This window comes from Trichechus manatus, unplaced genomic scaffold, assembly GCF_000243295.1.
Source record: "Trichechus manatus latirostris isolate Lorelei unplaced genomic scaffold, TriManLat1.0 scaffold00003, whole genome shotgun sequence".
In the NCBI taxonomy this organism is placed as follows: Eukaryota; Metazoa; Chordata; class Mammalia; order Sirenia; family Trichechidae; genus Trichechus; species Trichechus manatus.
In genome coordinates, this window is record NW_004443939.1 from 27,030,598 (window position 1) to 27,048,697 (window position 18,100).

At 35.7% G+C, this 18,100-nt stretch overlaps 2 protein-coding genes across 17 annotated transcripts in view; one reads left to right on the top strand and one right to left on the bottom strand.

The window, feature by feature from the left end:
• Positions 1–1,974, top strand: part of NEXN (nexilin F-actin binding protein) — a 33,880-nt gene extending 31,906 nt beyond the window's left edge. Inside the window, exons 10-11 of the mRNA XM_023731354.1 lie at positions 535–720; positions 947–1,974. Coding sequence (XP_023587122.1) covers positions 535–720; positions 947–1,315 — 555 coding nt within the window. The 3' untranslated portion in view covers positions 1,316–1,974. The remainder of the gene's footprint in view (positions 1–534; positions 721–946) is intronic.
• A 5,215-nt stretch (positions 1,975–7,189) lies between these two features.
• Positions 7,190–18,100, bottom strand: part of FUBP1 (far upstream element binding protein 1) — a 34,696-nt gene continuing 23,785 nt past the window's right edge. For 9 of the 16 annotated variants that reach the window (XM_023731302.1, XM_023731295.1, XM_023731274.1 and 6 more), the window contains 5 exons: positions 16,099–16,227; positions 14,490–14,564; positions 7,920–7,979; positions 7,694–7,839; positions 7,290–7,473 (listed from right to left, as the gene is read on the bottom strand). In XM_023731302.1, coding sequence (XP_023587070.1) covers positions 7,432–7,473; positions 7,694–7,839; positions 7,920–7,979; positions 14,490–14,564; positions 16,099–16,227 — 452 coding nt within the window. In that variant the 3' untranslated portion in view covers positions 7,290–7,431. Of the gene's footprint in view, positions 7,474–7,693; positions 7,840–7,919; positions 7,980–14,489; positions 14,565–16,098; positions 16,228–18,100 lie in introns of all 16 variants that reach the window. The other 7 variants (XM_023731337.1, XM_004369084.2, XM_023731291.1 and 4 more) reach the window with 4 other exon arrangements.

Here is an 18,100-nt window from a genome sequence, read left to right on the forward strand (position 1 = left end):
CAACAGTTGTTCTTCCCTACTGTTTTTCTACCCGTAAACACCCTTTCCTAACATTTTGACTATCAAAAAATTATTGTTGGGTAGAATCGATCTCTCAAGGGCAGTTTTATTAACTAAGGGTGAGGAAGAAAAATCACTGTATGAAAGAAAATAGCACAACTTTCCTACATTCACACTGTATTATGCAGGAGGGTGAAAAGTGGTATGGAAACTCTTGGGAGAAGGGAATATTTTAATATAGTTACAACGCAGTCAGCCTATCTTTTTCTATTATCAACAAGCATCATGAACTGGTTGGGCAAATAAAGACAAAGCCTGTGTGAACTTTACGTTGGAAGAAAATGTTTCACAAATCAACTTTGTCATCTCCCTGATTTGAGGGACAGTGACTATCTGCATGTCTGTAGCGTATCACAAATCTGCATTACCAAAACATGTTGTTTTGGGACCTGTAACCATCATGTTCAGATTAATGCTTTAGTTCTTGATAGTTTCTAGAAATGTCATTGTTATTCTTGGCCCACTTTCTTGAAGGAAGAAGATGTAGATATCAAGCCTGCGAAAAAAAGCGAGGCTCCATTTACTCATAAAGTGAATATGAAAGCTAGATTTGAACGGATGGCTAAGGCAAGAGAAGAAGAAGAACAAAGAAGAATTGAAGAACAAAAGTTACTACGCATGCAGTTTGAACAGAAGGAAATTGATGCAGCACTACAAAAGGTAGCAGGCTTCCATATCCTTTATCTTCCAGATGCTCTTAAAAACTAATGTAAAACTTGTAGTAAGCACACTAACATTTTAATTAAAAAAACATTTACCTTCAGAATTCTACGACTAAACCACTATCTCAATTTTGTTGTAATGTAGTAATACATTTTTACTTTGGACACTGCTCTGAAATAATGCTACTATAAATGCCAATCTGAATATACTTATTTTAATATAGAAAAGAGAAGAGGAGGAGGAAGATGAGGGAAGCATTGTGAATGGCTCCACTATTGAAGATGAAGAACAAACCAGGTCAGGAGCTCCATGGTTCAAGAAGCCTCTAAAAAACTTATCAGTTGTAGATAGTGAGCCAGTAAGATTTACTGTTAAAGTAACAGGAGAACCCAAGCCAGAAATCACATGGTGGTTTGAAGGAGAAATACTGCAGGATGGAGAAGACTATCAATATATTGAAAGAGGAGAAACTTATTGCCTTTACTTACCAGAAACTTTCCCAGAAGATGAAGGAGAGTATATGTGTAAAGCAGTCAACAATAAAGGCTCTGCAGCTAGTACATGTATTCTTACCATTGAAAGTAAGAATTAATCACTCTTTTAATATAACTTCTCTATTTAAAAAGAAATTCCCTTAAAAAAAAAAAAATCACATTTCTTCTTCTCTTTTTTTAGCTGACGACTACTAGTCCCCTCCCTAACCTTCCCCCTGGAACTTTCTCGCTCTCCAACTTTCTTACTACATCCATCTTTTCTGTGGCGGGGCCAAAAAAGGAAACCAGAAGTACCACTGTGTTGACTTCTTGTTCTTTTCCTAACAGTCTTCAAAACACAAGCTCCTCTAAAGAATACCTACTTCTTTACAAATAAGCACCAGATTCATCACCGTATCATGCAGTAGTGGTCAATAAATGTGTATTTCACAGGGGGAATCGGGAAATTTATTCATTTATTCTATTGGACCCTATTAAAAAGGCTGTGTACTTCCCATCAGTTTACAACAGTTATGTTTAAAAAAGCATAAATTGAATGCATTATTTTGCATGAAACTGTGGCACCTATGGGCTATTTACCTAAAAGTAGTATGAAATAGCAGGTATTTAATGAATCTGGAATTTATCAATTTGAGTGGGCTTTTTTCCTTAGTATATCATTTTGGTTGTTGTAGTTTCAGTGTCTTTCTGAAGCAGATACATTTTGGGGGAGAGAGGAGAGAAGGGGAGTTAATTCTTTTAATAGAAAAGAGGAAGCATGGGGGGAAAAAAATTAAAGAAATTGCCAGAGAAAATCTGATAGAAACCACTGCCTATACAGAGTTCTGAATGTTTAAAGTATTAAGTATGTATCTGTAAAATGTGTGTAATGTATAATCAAATTTATAAAGCAAATTTATGTTGTGATCTTGCCTGAACAAATTATATTTTAATGAGAAGACTCTGTATTAATAGTTCATGCAGGAGAAAACACTTTCAACGTAATTAAAACTTAAAAGGAAAGTTTCTTAAAGAGGATTTGATTTACAAGAAAAAAAGGGCACAACCTTCAGTTTTAAATTCTGGTGTTTAAAAAGAGTTTGTAAATAATTAGCCACCATTGTTGTTTTATATTTTAATTTTCTGGAAGACAATTTTATTTTACAATGTAAACCCATAATAAAGTAGCTTCTATATTAAAAAAAAAAAAAGGCTTGTGAATCAGATGCTTCCCCCTTTATCATTAGAATTAAAAATAACATTTCCTTGCACCTTAAATGAAACAGTCAAGCAGAAGATTCTTTTTACCGAGTACTATATGTAGAAAAGTGACAAAACACTCCCTTGTAATTCATCAACGTACATTTATTTTTTTTATTGAAGAAACCATAATCAATACAAAATTACAGCAATCGTGCTCTTTTACATACAATACCATTAAAGCAAGCTCTAAACCACAGTTTGTAAAGTATTCAATTTACCTCAAGTCCAAGCTGCATCTCCCTAAGACACTGTTCCCATCACAGTAGCCATTTTAAGCCAATCTTCTTTTTACACACGGGTAGTTTCTGTAGAGAACGCTTTTCTCAGGACGAAAATGCATCGAGCATGCATAAGAAAAAATATATATATATATGCGCAAACACATTTTAGAGCTTCTAATAGGGGTATCATTGAAGAAAACAAAAACCCAGGATTTACTTGCTTCTTAAAAGCACCAATTTCAAAATCCTTCAGAAGTTTGTATATTGTGGCAAGAAAACTCAAGTGACATACTAAACAAAAAAGGTTATTTTCAGAATCAAAATTATCTTTAACTAGGTATTGTTAAAATGCATTTTTAAATGTGGCAGAATTTGCAGAAAATAAAAATAAGACATCCTCACTGAATTGTAAATTCTACATCATTATTCTAGACAACTCTAGGTAGTACTGGTTTTCCTGGCAGAGTATTCAAACAAATGAAATGTTATCACTTTGGAATATTCCTATTTCCCACTGAAGGTACCTTACTACTCCTACCCAAACCCACCCTTACGAATTAACTACGGAGATATTTGTTTAAGGATATACTTTTATAAAGTACTAGTATCAAATCACTAGTATTAGTATTAAAACCATTTCTAGCAATTAAAAAAATAAAAGTATACCTCTCATTTCTAAAAGAAACATCAAAACATAAAAATTCTAAGTATTACGACACCAAGATCTAAAAAAAAAAAAAAAGTCAAATTTAAGTGCTACATAAAATAAATCAGCTCAATTTCAATCTAAACTAAACATTGCTTCTAACACTCCTAACATCTACTGCATTCAAGTCAACTGGCTCACCTTTTCTGCTTTGCATTTATTTCAAGGTTAAGATTAGCGCCATTTAAAAAATGCTGTAGTTATCAGTGAAGGCTTATGGTAATGAATAAAAAAATTCTCATGAGACAGAAATAATGCCCCAATATCTATTAGCATTCATTTATATTTTATAAAAATGCGAACTACAACTAACTGAAACTTGACAGGCTCTTAAGGTTCAGAAAACCTCTTTATATTATCAATTTTAACATTCCTATCATTGACTATTAAAACACACACACACACACAAATGTGGTGTAGTAGGTACATAAAAATTTTTAACAGTTCATGGAACATTTAAGATCAAGTGAATAGTACTTTAAAATGAAAAGTGATCAAAAGCAGGTACATTACACCCTATACCATATTATTTATGGGAATACATTTCATACTTCTCAATTATGATTTGCCAATTTTACCTTCTACATTGAGCCCTTCTATGGTCCATGCTCATCGGCTCACCAATGGCATACACTCAAAGGATTCCTCTTTATGGGTAACTATCTCAGGACCTGATTTTATGAGCTATGATTTGGTGCTTGCAGCATCTTCAGCACTGTGTGTGAAAATGAAGGCAGTATTTTTGAATATTTTTCTTTGTTGTAGAGATAAGCAGGAGTTTTAAAAGGATCAGCACATTTTAGAAATCGAATAAACAAAACCGTTAAGATGCTGCTTTAATATATTCATCTTAACTCAAAAGAGTACCAGTTAAAATTCTCTATAAAAACACACAAACATTTTAAACTGGCAAAAAATGAATGCAGCGTCAGTTATTAAAGTATTATTAATAAGAAAAATACTGATTGCTATACAGATTATGAAAGCTTATTTGCTACATAACTAACATTTCACTGATTTACGTCTTTTATCAAAACATACTGCCAGTATTCCTTATAGTGTTTTTTTCCTTTTCAAGCACATATAAGTTATGAAAACTGAATTGTCTAAAAAAAAAAAAACATAATAAAACTGTGACCCACAATGTCCTTACTGAATTACTGTAGTTCAAGAAAAAATAAAGAATCCATAGCTTTGGAGGGCAAAGAAAATGTCCTGTCAATCATATAAACAGATTGTGAAGGCTGTTGAAGTTTCTGACCAAATGATTTCCTAAATCGAGAAAACTGTAATTGCCCTTTCTGAACTGTAACAATTCTTCTATACTTGGGAAAAGATTACAAAAAGATTTGGATGTAGTTCAATTACAGCAGCAATCTACTCATTGTTTTAATAAAAAAATTAAAAAACATTACCCAGAAATGTAAACAGGTGCTTTAACAACTTAACAGACTTTCCACTGAAATGGTAGCATAAATAACAAAATACATTTTGGGGAAGCAGTAGCAGACTGCTTTTGAATACACAACCACAAAAACCTCACAGGGACAACATTAATGTACTGAAATATTTATTTATATATGTCCTTAGGTTGTGCTTACCTGTTGCTTTTTGCAGCAGAACCTAAGGTGGAAGGTCTGGGAAGGCACTGTGAAGTATAAATAATTGCACTGTTTGCAATTAATAAAGATTTTAAACCTTAAATGAATCAAAATCAACAGCCTCCATTTTGTGAATTATGATACTGAATCCAACTGAACTATTTTTTTCAGTTTAATTAATAAATGCACCACTTTCCTAAATGGTCATCTATAAAACAGTATCATGCAAAATACTGAAATTGTTCAAGTCAATACCCTACTCTAAAGGTAACAGATAACTAACTCCTTTACTATAAATTTCAAACTAAAACTACACATCTGGATCTAAAGATGGGTAAGGGAAGTCACTCTGGGTTCTAGAAAAACAATCAAAAACATTTCTATCTATAATGAACTGTACTGCTATTTTCCACCCTGTAGGTAATCTCAACATTTATGTCCTTGTACATCTTCTTTTTAAAGTATATTCAAAGCAACAAATGGTGCTCTCTATCAAATAAAGAACTGACATATATTTATGAAATGGCATTAGAACTGCTACATTGCTTACTATCTACAAACTGAAAACCACTTCTGTCTGATACATTTCAAATCTTTCATATTAATATATAAGATATACATACTTTACACTAAAAAACAATTACTTTAGGAGCACCAGTAATACTATTTAACTTTGTTAATGATCAGTTTTCTTTAGCTATAGCTAAAGCACATCAAAAATACTTACCCATTAAGCTCACTTAAAAATAAAATACAGACCTATGTATTATTCTATGTTAAATTAAAAAGCAGTTATGGTTTTCCAAGATATCAGCACTGTATTCCAACATAATATTCACACAAAGTATGGCATTTGCATTATGTGGAACATTGACAAAAAGATACTGTTGCAGTTCATCAATTTGTCATTCTGATGTACTTACAGTGCAATGCTCCTTGAAGGAACACAATCAAGGATGATACACAGCACAGTCCTCCTCACCCCTACAGAGCTAGTTCTATACTGGCTGGATCAAACCTGCACTTCAACAGACAATGGCAAGACAGACTGTATTTGCATGTAGTCTAATATATTAATATGCAAAGAGCCAACAAATATGCAAAGAGTAAAAACAATGGATTTCAACAAAATATCAGAACTTCAGCATGAGTGTTAAAGAGTAATAAAATGATTTCAAGTACATAAAAAAATTAAGTTGATTCAATGATTGGACTTGTGCATTTACAAAACAAAGCTTATCTATACTGCAAAAAGAAAAAAAAAAAAAGAAAAAAGCTTGAAAGTTTTTATATCCCAATTTTGTTTCAATGGTAGATGCAATGTAGCCGTATTTTTGCATACTATTCACTTTTCTACCCTATATTTAGAAAGAAACACACTAATATTGTACACATTGAAAGAACTGCTTTACATGAAAAAAAAACAAAAAACAAAAAAACTTGTTCTTATTAGACTATTCATACTCACTATCGGAAAACTGTTTAAAATTAGTTATGCTGAAACAGTCTTGGAAATTAAGTAATTATCAAATTAAGAATAGAAAGGTTAACTGTTATAGCAGCAGTACAGGTCTGAAACAGTGGTCATATATAAAAGGAAATTTCACTGTTAATGCAATGGAAGTATGCCAAAAGATCATTGTACACACATGCAGTTTTTAACCAAAGAGAAGAAAAAAATGAAGATACCAGGATTACTTGTGCTGAAACAGCCAAATACAATAAATGGAAAAGATCCTCCAATCTACTACTATACTGCAAGGGGGAAAAAAACATGCCAGTGTTTAAAAACTCAATTAGTATTTCATGGGGAAATCTTATATATTTGTGTATATGTATCTTAATTTATCATTGCTAAGAAATTACGAATCCTTTAATTACCCACATATCCAACTTACCGACACAGGAGGTTTCATATCATTTATTGTAAAGCACAAAACAGGCATTTTAAAAGTGAAAGTATACATTGAAAAAGTACATTTATATCACAAAGCATCGACCACATAATAGTTGCAAATACATTTGCTGGAATGTGTACATCTACACTAAATACTAAAAACAAACCAATTTTCATTTCTACACAGAAATATTAACCTCCTATCAGTAGTGATAGATATTTTGTACATTTTCAAAAAAAAAAAAAAAAAAAAAAAACAAAAAAAAAACAAAAAAAAAAAAAAAAAAAAAAAAAAAAAAGAAACAAACAAACAAAAAAAAACACTATTTTTTAAACCAAAAACAAAATTAAGATCTTCATCAAGTCGTCTGCATCCATATATTTAACAAAGGTTTTTTTCCCCCACACAATGAAGCAAATACTGTATTGTCCACTTCTTATTATTGGCCCTGTGCAGAAGAGATACATAAGAAATACACAAAAAGTTAAAGAAAATCCTTTAAATGGAGCTAACTCAGGAGTGAATCCTTTAAGAAAGAAAAACTGGTTAATATAAATGGTGGTGGCTTCTTGCATGATTTTCAAATCCCTGGGGGAAGAAAATTTATTTTTAAAATCAAAGGCATTGTAGAAATAGTCAGCACTCAGATGCCAGAAAGCATTATAAAAAACAAACAAAAAAACCCAAACAATACACCACAGTAACTTCATTTGGATGGTTACACTTTGCCAAATAAAAATTAAAAAAGGCAAACATACTCCCAAACAGATAAAGAGCAAACACGCAGAAAACAACAAATTTATTATACCTGAGGTGCTGGAGGATGCTGTGGCATTCCCTGTGGACTTGTCTGGGCATAGTAGGCTGCTTGTTGTCTATAGTACTCAGCCCAGGCTGCACTATAATCTGGCTGACCACCTGGTGGAGCCCCAGTAGGAGCAGGAACTGCTTGACCTTTGAGAAAACAGAACAACTTTGTTGCTGTAACCACAATTAATTGCCCAAAAGAATCTCATTTCTAATAAAAACAATACCTTGCTTCTTGTAATATTCCTCCCAAGCTTTTGAATAATCTTGTGTCTGCCCTTGTTGACCTAAAAAAAACCCCCTAAATTTTAATACAAAATTATATCCACTTTAAGTACAGGTTACAAAGACAAAAGTACAGAGGGTCAGAATGCTCCTGTTTTAGTTTAAATATTCATTAATATCAGAAAACTACCTTGTAATTAAAAAAAAAAGCAAAACGCTCTTCATTTCCTTTTTGTCTTTTGGTAAGTCTAATTTTTGTTTCAAGAGCATCGCTATTAATAAAAAATGAAAGAAAACCACACAATCCACATAGCTTTAAGTAAGAAAGATAAAGATTTAGGCATTATCTTGATTCAATTCAAACTGCTAATGTGCTAAATGTGTTTGGGAAGTGCTCAAGTAAGTAGTCTATAAACCTTCAGATGGTTCCCTGGTGGTGATAAGCAGAGGGTAAGGAGGGGCGGCAAACCCACTATATTCTTTTTGGCCTCTAATCCAATTGGATCTGTTCTACTACAGATTTTAAAATACAAATCCTTAATGGAGAAATAGGAAAAGAAACATTTCAAGAGAAACAAAAAATTTAAAGGCTTAACTAAGAAGACCTGACCAAGATTTTTGTTTCCTGTTGATCAGTAAGTAAACTATAAGCTATACATATACAGAAACAGGCAAGATATCTTTTAATAAGATGTTTAAAAACTGAGTACAGCACAGTGTTAATTAAAATAACCTAACATAAGGCATAAAGAACAATTAATGAAGAGGTTCTAGGCAACAAGATCAATGAAACACATAAAACTCAACAACTTTCATGAGCAGGTCTTTTTCTAGGCAGGAAGACTTTTCTGAAATAAGAAACTATAGAGATACAACAACCATATGCAACGCATGAAACTTGAATAGGTTCTGAACTAAAACAAAACAAATACAAACAAACAGCTACAGAAGACTTCTTTTGTGGCAACCAAGAAAATTTAAATATGCACTGTATACTGATGATATTATGGTGAATCTGGGCAGAAGGTATAAATATGGTTAACTGTATTATTTTTTTCAATTTTCTGAAGGTATAAAAATATTCAAAAAAATATTGGGGAGAAAAGAGAGTATGTTATCCCATTCAGGGAGAAAATGTGTTTTCCTGTTCAGCTCCATTATTTGAGCAGTATCTTGTTTCACTTGCAATTCGCTTGGCTCTGTGGAATAATTATTATAGCTAGACAAAAAATACCACAGCAGACATATAAGCTGTCTGTATGTCTGTCAGATGCTGCCAACAAAGCAACTTCTGTAGTTTCATAAAGCAGTCTGTTACCATCACACAAGTGGTCACAGAATAAGAGCATCTGAGTGAATACAAATTTAAGATTTATGACTATTAATATTAAAAATATATGAAAAACACCTCTCTTCTTTAGGTAACAGTACAGAGAAGGCCCATGTACTATAAAAAGATTCTTGTATTTTTCTTTGTTTTCCATAACTTTTCAAAGACAAAGTGAGTTAAACATTTTGATCTTATGAGGAGATACAATTTAAGCAAATCTTAAACAGGTTTAAATATTTAGAAAAATGCTAAATAGCAATAAAACCACACAACAACATCCCTTACAAAACTGCACAACTGAAAACCTGCCAAACCTGGTTAATAACAATTTTCACTTCAGGTTTAAAAAAGGAACTAACCTCATTGTAAGAGGCACTTCACTTTGGAGGCAAAATAACACTGTAAGATGGTAGTTAACAGGGAGACACATCAAGTAAATTCACTAGACTAAAATATTTCCTTAAAAACTACCCCAAATTCAAATATCCCTGTGCAAGGATTAAAGTAAATAGGTTAGACTCTAATAAAGTCAAAACACTTGGTATGTCAGTTGCAAACATTTGGCATTCCAATCTTGAAGATACTCAAAGAAAGACTCATTCTTCCAATCTGAAGGATAAACAGGATCCATTCTGCCCAGCTGAAAGCACAGAAAGAACCCTTCCTATCTAATCTACTTACTACTTGACTCTCTTCTAGCTCCTGTACCCCACCCCTTTTAGGCATGTCTTCAACTTTCCCCCTTCTTCCTCTACTTAGTTCACAAAGTTTTGATATCAAATAGTTTACACTTTAGGAGACCATATATGTATATAACCTGTTCAGTCAGTTCTGACTCATAGTGACCCTACAGGACACAACAGAGCTGCCCCATAGGGTTTCCAAGGAGTGACTGGTGGATTCGAACTGCCAACCTTTTGGTTAGCAGCCCTAGCTCTTGACCACTGTGCCACCAGGGCACCAATATTTACATACAGATATACAATATATCCTGGGAGAAAGATGTGGCAGTCAGCTTCCATAAAGATTACAGCCTTGGAAACCCTTCAGGGCAGTTCTACTCTGACTGAACTATCTCAGCTTTATGCGGTAAGTTCCCTTATTTGTAGTTATCTTAAAAAGATCTCGAGGACAAGTCATGTACCTAAAAGAAATCAGAGCAGTTAAGCAACCAATCTTTTACAAAAGAAATTTTCACAGGAAAAAATAAGCTGACCCTATCATAGCTATCAAACCATGAAAAACACTTATTAAAGATGTGATGAAATTAAACAAACAGTTGCTGTCGATTCAACTCAACTCATGGCAACCCCATGTCAGAGAACTGTGCTCTACAGTTTTTAATGGCTGATTTTTGCGGAAGTAGATTGCCAGGCCTTTCTTCTGAGGTCTCTCTGAGCAGACTCAAACCTCCAACCTTTTGGTTAGCAGCTGAGCACATTAACAGTTTGCACCATCCAGGGACTAAATTACCTGACAGTTCAAGATTTACATATGAGAAGGAATTGTCCAACTGTCCTACTTTGCTCATAAAATTAACACTTGATCACTACAGTGCTATAGAAAAACACACAACAAAAAAGGTGACTTGGGACAGGAAGGGACGATCTTCAGTCAAACATAAGGGTTATTTAAAAGTTATCTTTATATCACCTTTCTCAACAGAGGATTCAACAGCCAGTATATCATTAAAAAATAGAAATTTTACAGCGTAGTCAGCAGGGAATAGCAGAAAATGAAAAACTGAAGACAGGCAAGGTCAATTGTATATCCTTAACAGTAAATAACAGAATTTTTTTTTTAAAGATTTTGCAGATTACATTCAACATACTCCTTTTGGACAAGTAAATTTAAAAAGGCTAAATAGATACTAAATTTATTAATGGTCACAGTACAAAGAAATAAGAATAAAACACATAAGTCAAACTCATCCCCCAGTAATTACCTAAGTCCATTAACAGACCTTTGTTCTTACCCATTTTTAATAATAATGCAGTAACATCTCTGGTATATTACCCATTGTGAAACCACAACTTGGGGCTAATGGCTTCATGTTCAACTCTGTAAACCAGTGATACTATTTAATTCAAATTAAGGTGACCAGAGGTCCCGACCACTAAGATGTCATGGCATATTTACTAAAAACATCCTCATTCGTTCTCAAAAGTATATCGTTTGGGGGGGCCTCATACCATCAAGAAAGCAGTGCCAGGAGCAGAGCGCGTCCTTTGGACCAGGGTCCCTGCGCAGAGACTCTCCTAGTCTGGGGAACACTAATGAGAAGGCTAAGAGAGAAAGCCTTCCCCTGGAGCTGACACCCTGAATTTGGACTTTTAGCCTACTTTACTGTGAAGAAATAAATCTCTTTGTTAAAACCATCCACTTGTGGTATTTCTGTTATAGCAGCACTAGATAACTAAGAATTTGGTAACGGGAGAGTGGGGTGCTGCTCTAACAGATACCTAAATGTGGAAGCGGTTTTAAAACTGTGAATGGACAGATGTACGGTAGTGACAGATAACCAGCAGCAGCAGAGAACCTACAGCAGCAGAGAAGTGGCAGCGGCAGAGAATCAACAGCAGCAGAACAAGGAGAACAGTGCGAGACGGAGCTGGAGCCAACCCACGGAGCAAGAGAGCTGAATGCCCGTGAGCAGGAGGCTTCCTGGCAGAGTGGGGTGCCTCTGGGCACTTATCGGTGGAGCTACTGAGCTTTGGAACACTTGCCCCAGCAGGGCAGATGCGGGTGTGAGGCCCGAAGGCCGAGAGGCCATAGGAAGCAGAAGCTGGAGAGACAAGGGACACAAGAAGCTGAACTGCTTCAGCCTCAAAAGGTATAGCCATGACCTCAGGGGTTTCAAAGGGTGGAGCCATGGCCTCTGGTATTTCTAAGGGTGGAGCTGTCACTCCGATGGACTAGGAGAATGGTGCGCCTAAAGCCAAGGGAGCAGAGTTGCTGTCCCAGTAGGCCTGGAAGGCGAAGCTGAAGCCCAGGGCCGAGGGGCCTCCACTCAAAATCCAGTGAGCGTGGCAGATACCTAGAGTTTAGACGGCAGGGCTACTGTGTAAATTGTCTTACAGAACAGAAGATTATTTTCAAAGCCCTGAGGGCTAATGTAATGTGTTCTGCTGACTTGCATGGTGCCTGGTATCACTTCTTTTCCTCTAGTTTCTCCCATTTGTAATGGAAATGTCTAGCTTGTGCCTGTTCTGCCATTTTACCTTCGGAAGTAGATAACTTGTATTCTAGATTTCAGAGATGAAGAGGAATTTTTGGATTTTGGACTTGGAGTTAAGACTTTTGCTATGATATGATGGGGTGAATATGTTTTCCATGTCGCAAGGATGTGATTTTTTGGGGGTCAAAGGGTGGAATGTCATGGTTTGAATTATGTCTCCCAAAAAATGTGTGTATCAGTTTGGCTGGGCCATGATTCCTGGTACTGTGTGATCTTCCTATATGCTGTAAATCCTGCCTCTATGATGTTAATGAGGGAGGATGGGTGGCAGTTGTGTTAGTAAGGCAGGACCTGATCTACAAGACTGGATTGGGTCCTGAGGCAATGTCTTGAGATATAAAAGACAGAAGTGAGCATTGAGACAGGGGACCTCATACCATCGAGAAAGCAGTGCCGGGAGCAGAGCGCGCCCTTTGGACCAGGGTCCCTGCACAGAGACGCTCCTAGTCTGGGGGAACACTAATGAGAAGGCCGAGAGAGAGAAAGCCTTCCCCTGGAGCTGCCACCCTGAATTTGGACTTTTAGCCTACTTTACTGTGAAGAAATAAACTTCTCTTTGTTAAAACTAAAACTAAAAAAAAAAGTATATTGTTTGGACGACAAATATGTGCTCATCCTAAAAGCATACTGCTTTGAGGTTAAAGTTAGAAAAGGAAAAAGTTTATTTTCACAGAATTTAACTATGGTAGACTTGCCTGAGATAAGCTGGGTCACAAAAGAGTGTTACAGCCTCATAAATAACATTCAGCATGACCTTCCTGGAAAGCCATTCTACCAGGAAATAGAATTTTCTTTAAGCAGAAATCAGCTGTGTGGAACACTTTTCTCAGCAGGTGCATGAACTTTTACACAAAAAAGAAGCTGAATGAAATCATTCTTCTGAAAAATTTTCTGTGGAAAATAAACATTCTTTGCAAAGAAATCATACTGAAATTTACACTGAGAGCCACAAGTAGACTGTATCTTATAAAATTCTACCACCTACAGATAACTTTCTACAGCAATGAAGATGGGTAAATTTATCTGTTTAAACTTCATTTGTTACAACTGGCTGTGGTGTAAACTTGGTAACTTGAAGCTTGTGTTATCTGTGTTAAAAATTTTTAAGTGACTCAGAGCATAAGCATCTGAAACATAAATATTTGTCTGGAAGTATAACATCAGGTTCCAAATGGTCCCTGAAAAAGGCAAATTTGGGAGACAGGTTTGGGACTTAAGAGACCCTTTTAAAGTTCAAATCCTGATTCTACCACTTTGTAGTTGTGTAACCTTTTAAATAATGTATTTACAAATCACTTGACTCACAACTGTACCCTTCATTAAAATATAATAGCCAGCCAGTAGGGTAGGGCTCGTAGCTGACATGCCCACAATTAATTGCTTTCTTAGCACCTATCACCATGCTTGACATGTAGTATATGCTCTAGTTACTGAATTAAAATGGCTTTCCCAAACGATTGATTTTTCTTTTTTCAGGTATGCAAATATTATCTAGCCGTTTACTTCATGTCAGTGTAAGTCACTTCTTACCTGCTTATTTTGCAGCAAAAATAATGCTATCAACACACCACTAACTTTTGCTTAGTGTTCTAGGATTTAACCTTATGTCATTTAGTCTATTAATATATTAACTGTCTTTGACAAAACTGTAGGCAATATTCAACTGCCATATGTGCCAGTGGAAAAATTTCCAGGTTCAATTAATAACTGGCTGACAAATGCAATTAGAGATAGAAAGATTCTCTTGTCAGGTAACCACAAATTTAATTCTTTTTATTAGCATACACAATTTGTGATGACCTTGGTATGTCTGAAAGTTGTGATTTTAGAATGCATTCTTGCTCGATTCCTTTCCACCTCAAGATTTTTTAAATTAATAGAAGCCCAAAGTAATAAAAACATTGTACAAAGATGTTTTTATAAAAATCTTCAACCTTCTAATGTGGGTATTTACTAAATATTTCAATTTAATTAGCTGTACAAGAAAAGAAATGTAGAACATACCCATTTTCTTGTAGTATTCTTCCCAAGCCTTGGTATAATCAACCTGTCCAGCTGGAGCTGGATTTTGCTGATCTCCTTGTTCAAGGGGAAAAAAAATTTTTTTAAAAGTTTTTAAAGGCAATTTGGCCTTTTCCAAAGTGTAGGATGAAATTACAGGTACTGATGTGAACAGATGATTTTAATATATACACACACACACACACTCAGATACAGAACTAACTAGTTGTAGGTGGTGTATTTTATATATGTATATATAGGTATACACTTATGTACATATATTTCTTAGCTCTGTCCACTAAACAGGGCTAGAAGCAATTGCATCTCAGTAACAATGAGCACGCTGAGCACCATGAGTTTTGTCTACATAAGTATTCTAAATATTACTAAAAGAAATCCAAGCTCTTTGTAGAAATGGCTGATTCTAGGGTTGGAGCCCAGAAAGTACAAAAGCAGCCTAGAATATTTTATCAGAAAGTAAGAGAGTACTTAAAGAATGATGGGACATGTCAAAAGGATACAGGAGCCACCTTGAAGATACACCTGAATGGACTAATCTAGTAAAATTTGATCAACAAAATAAATAATAAAAATACTTTGAAAATACAACCTATTGAATAAAAAAGGATTCCATACTGATATAATAAATGGGGAGGAAAAGGAAAGCACTTCCTTAATGTGAAATGCCAAATAATAAATGTAATACAATGATGGAAACAGAAAGTTACCATCCTAGTCGAGGCTGAATCAGGTAGGAGTTATCAACAGAGGCTAATGCTGATGGGATAGTGGCATCATCTCAGTATTATGAGATTCCCTAGAAAATACTAATCAATTTCACAGAGAAAAATGATAATTTTATGGTACAGAAGCCTGGCAGACACCAACACAACAAGTGATCAAGGTTACCCTCTCTAGACTAGAAGAGGTCAACAACATCATATGACCCTGACGTGATAAGAGCACAGAATCATTTCTAAGGTAATCTTGCCCAGTAAGTATACGCTTTTGGTCATGAGAAAAAACTGAAGGGATCTAGGTTGACAAGTCATCCTACAAAATGAAGGGCCTGTATTCTTCAGAACATGTAAGAGAGGAAAAAACTGAGAACTATTCTAGATTGGTGAGACTGAAAAGACCTGACAACATCTGTTCTCAGATGGGATCCTGGATCAGAAGAAATTAATTGTTGAACAGGTGCTGTGAACTGGGAGCAGTAATGACATATCAATGTTGATCAGCTGATTTGGAGGGTTGTATAGCGGTTATGTATTTTTTGGGAAATACACACAGGAGTATTTAAGGGTAACAGGGCATCATGTCTCCAGACTGGTCTTAAATGGCTCTGAAAAGGACTAATGATAGTGGATATGAAAGACAGGACGATGGAGCAAATGGGGATAAAACATTAACTGCTGGGGTATCTGGGAGTTTTGTACTGTTCATACAACTTTCATAAAAGTTTAAGTTATTTCAAAGTAACTTTTCCTAAAGTTATCACTGAACAATGTTAGAAATTTTAGGAATTATGCAGTAATGCACTTCATATATAATTCCAAACACAATGTTTGGTTTTCATATAGACAAAAAGTTCTTTCATTACCACACTTACCTTGTCCATTAGTTTGGGTTGTGGTTGGTGCACCTGTAGGAGCTGCAGGTGGTGGCTGTGCTTGCTGCTGGTAATAGTGAGCATAATAAGCAGCCCAAGCTGCTGAATTTGGATCTGTTCCTGCCTTAGCTAGAATAAACACAAGTTCAAGGTTTGTATCTGAAGTCCATAATCACAAAAACCCAGCACTCTGGCAATTGTATAGAACCAAAAATGAACTGTATACAAAAAAAACTAAGTAAAAATTTCCAAATTCTTTTATTATTTTCATTATCATCATTAACTTTTATTACAGAAAACCTACTCTCAGAGATTAAGTGACTTCCCTAGATTACACAACTAGTGAGTAGCAGAGCAGGAACTCAAATAAAAATCTTTTGGCTCCAAATTTAATGCTCTGACTCAAACCATTCTGTGCCCTCTCTGTTTCTAAACTGGTTTTGCCATAAGCACAACAGTTCTGTGGAAGATGATTAACGGAAAAGATTTCGAGGGGTCAAACAGTACAAGAAAAACAATTATTCTAGAACTATGAACTTTGCCCTGTCTTGTTTTCAATGAAGAGATAACATGTAAATCTTAGAAGAGATTAGCTACATTTCATCATAGTGACTGTCCTAAAGCTTGATGCCACTGCCCTACTTGAAATTCTTCCTTTACTCTCTAGAGTCTACAGGATGGTCAAAGCTTTTCAGTAGAGTATATCATTCTGTATCATATGGACCTGGACCCCTTGGCTTATCCTTTCCATTCCAGCCTCATGTCTCCTTTTGTCACTATTTCCCCAACACTCTTAACCTCTGGCTACAACAGATAGCTAGCACTTCTCAGAAGTCACCATTATCTCTCATCTGGGCCTCTGGCCATGATATGCTTCCTATGAACTTGGCTAACCCTCACAAATCAGCTGATGTGTGAAAACTATGAGAACTGTCAGAAATCTTGATGATTCTGTCGTTTACATTAGGAATATCATATTCTAGTATACACAGATCTTTGTTAGTTTATGTACCCAGAGAATGTAATTTCCTTAACCAGAGCCTATCTATATGTGATCTGTGTTGACTTCATCCCAAATAGGAGCAATTCTTAGCTGCTTAATGTTAGTGAAGTTTAATAAAAAAGGATTTCTAGGAAAAAAAATCATAACAAGGTATTAGGCTGCCCTCTAGACCTTTCTCCATTGATCAGTGTTGGATATTTACATGTCTCAATAGCGTCATGATCTATATGCTAATAAATACACATCCAAACTCTCTGAGGGACTGAACTGCTAGATGTAGGGATGTGGGGACCATGGCCTTGGGGAACATCTAGCTCAACTGGCATAACACAGCTCATAAAGAAAATGTTGTACATTCTACCTTGGTCAGTAGCGTCTAGGGTCTTAAAAGCCTGCGAGCAGCCATCTAAGATACTCTACTGGTCTCACGCCTTCGGGAGCAAGGGAGAATGAAAAGAACAGGATACAAGAAAAAGATCAGTCCAAAGGACTAATGGACCACAGCTACCAAGGCCTCCACCAGACTGAGTCCACTACAGCTAGATGGTGCCCGGCCACCACCACTGACTGCTCTGACCAGGATCACAACAGAGGGTTCTGGACAGAGCTAGACAAGGATGCAGAACAAAATTCTAACACACAAAAAAAGACAATTTACTGGCCTGACAGAGACTGGAGAAACCCTGAGATTATGGCCCCCAGACATCCTTTTAGCTCAGTGGTGAAGTCACTCCCGAGGTTCATTGTTCAGCTGGGGACAGGACAGTCCCATAAAATGGGACTAATGAGGCACAGCAGTCCAGGGACAAGGACTAGAAGGCAGAAGGGGACAGGGAAGCTGGTGATAGGGAACTCAAGGTTCACCAAGGACAGTGTTGACATGTAGTGGGGGTTCTTAACCATTGTCATAGGGCAATATGTACACTAACTGTTTTATGAGAAACTATTTTGCTCTGTACACCTTCATCTAAGGTGAGAATAGCAGCACAACTGGAAGAA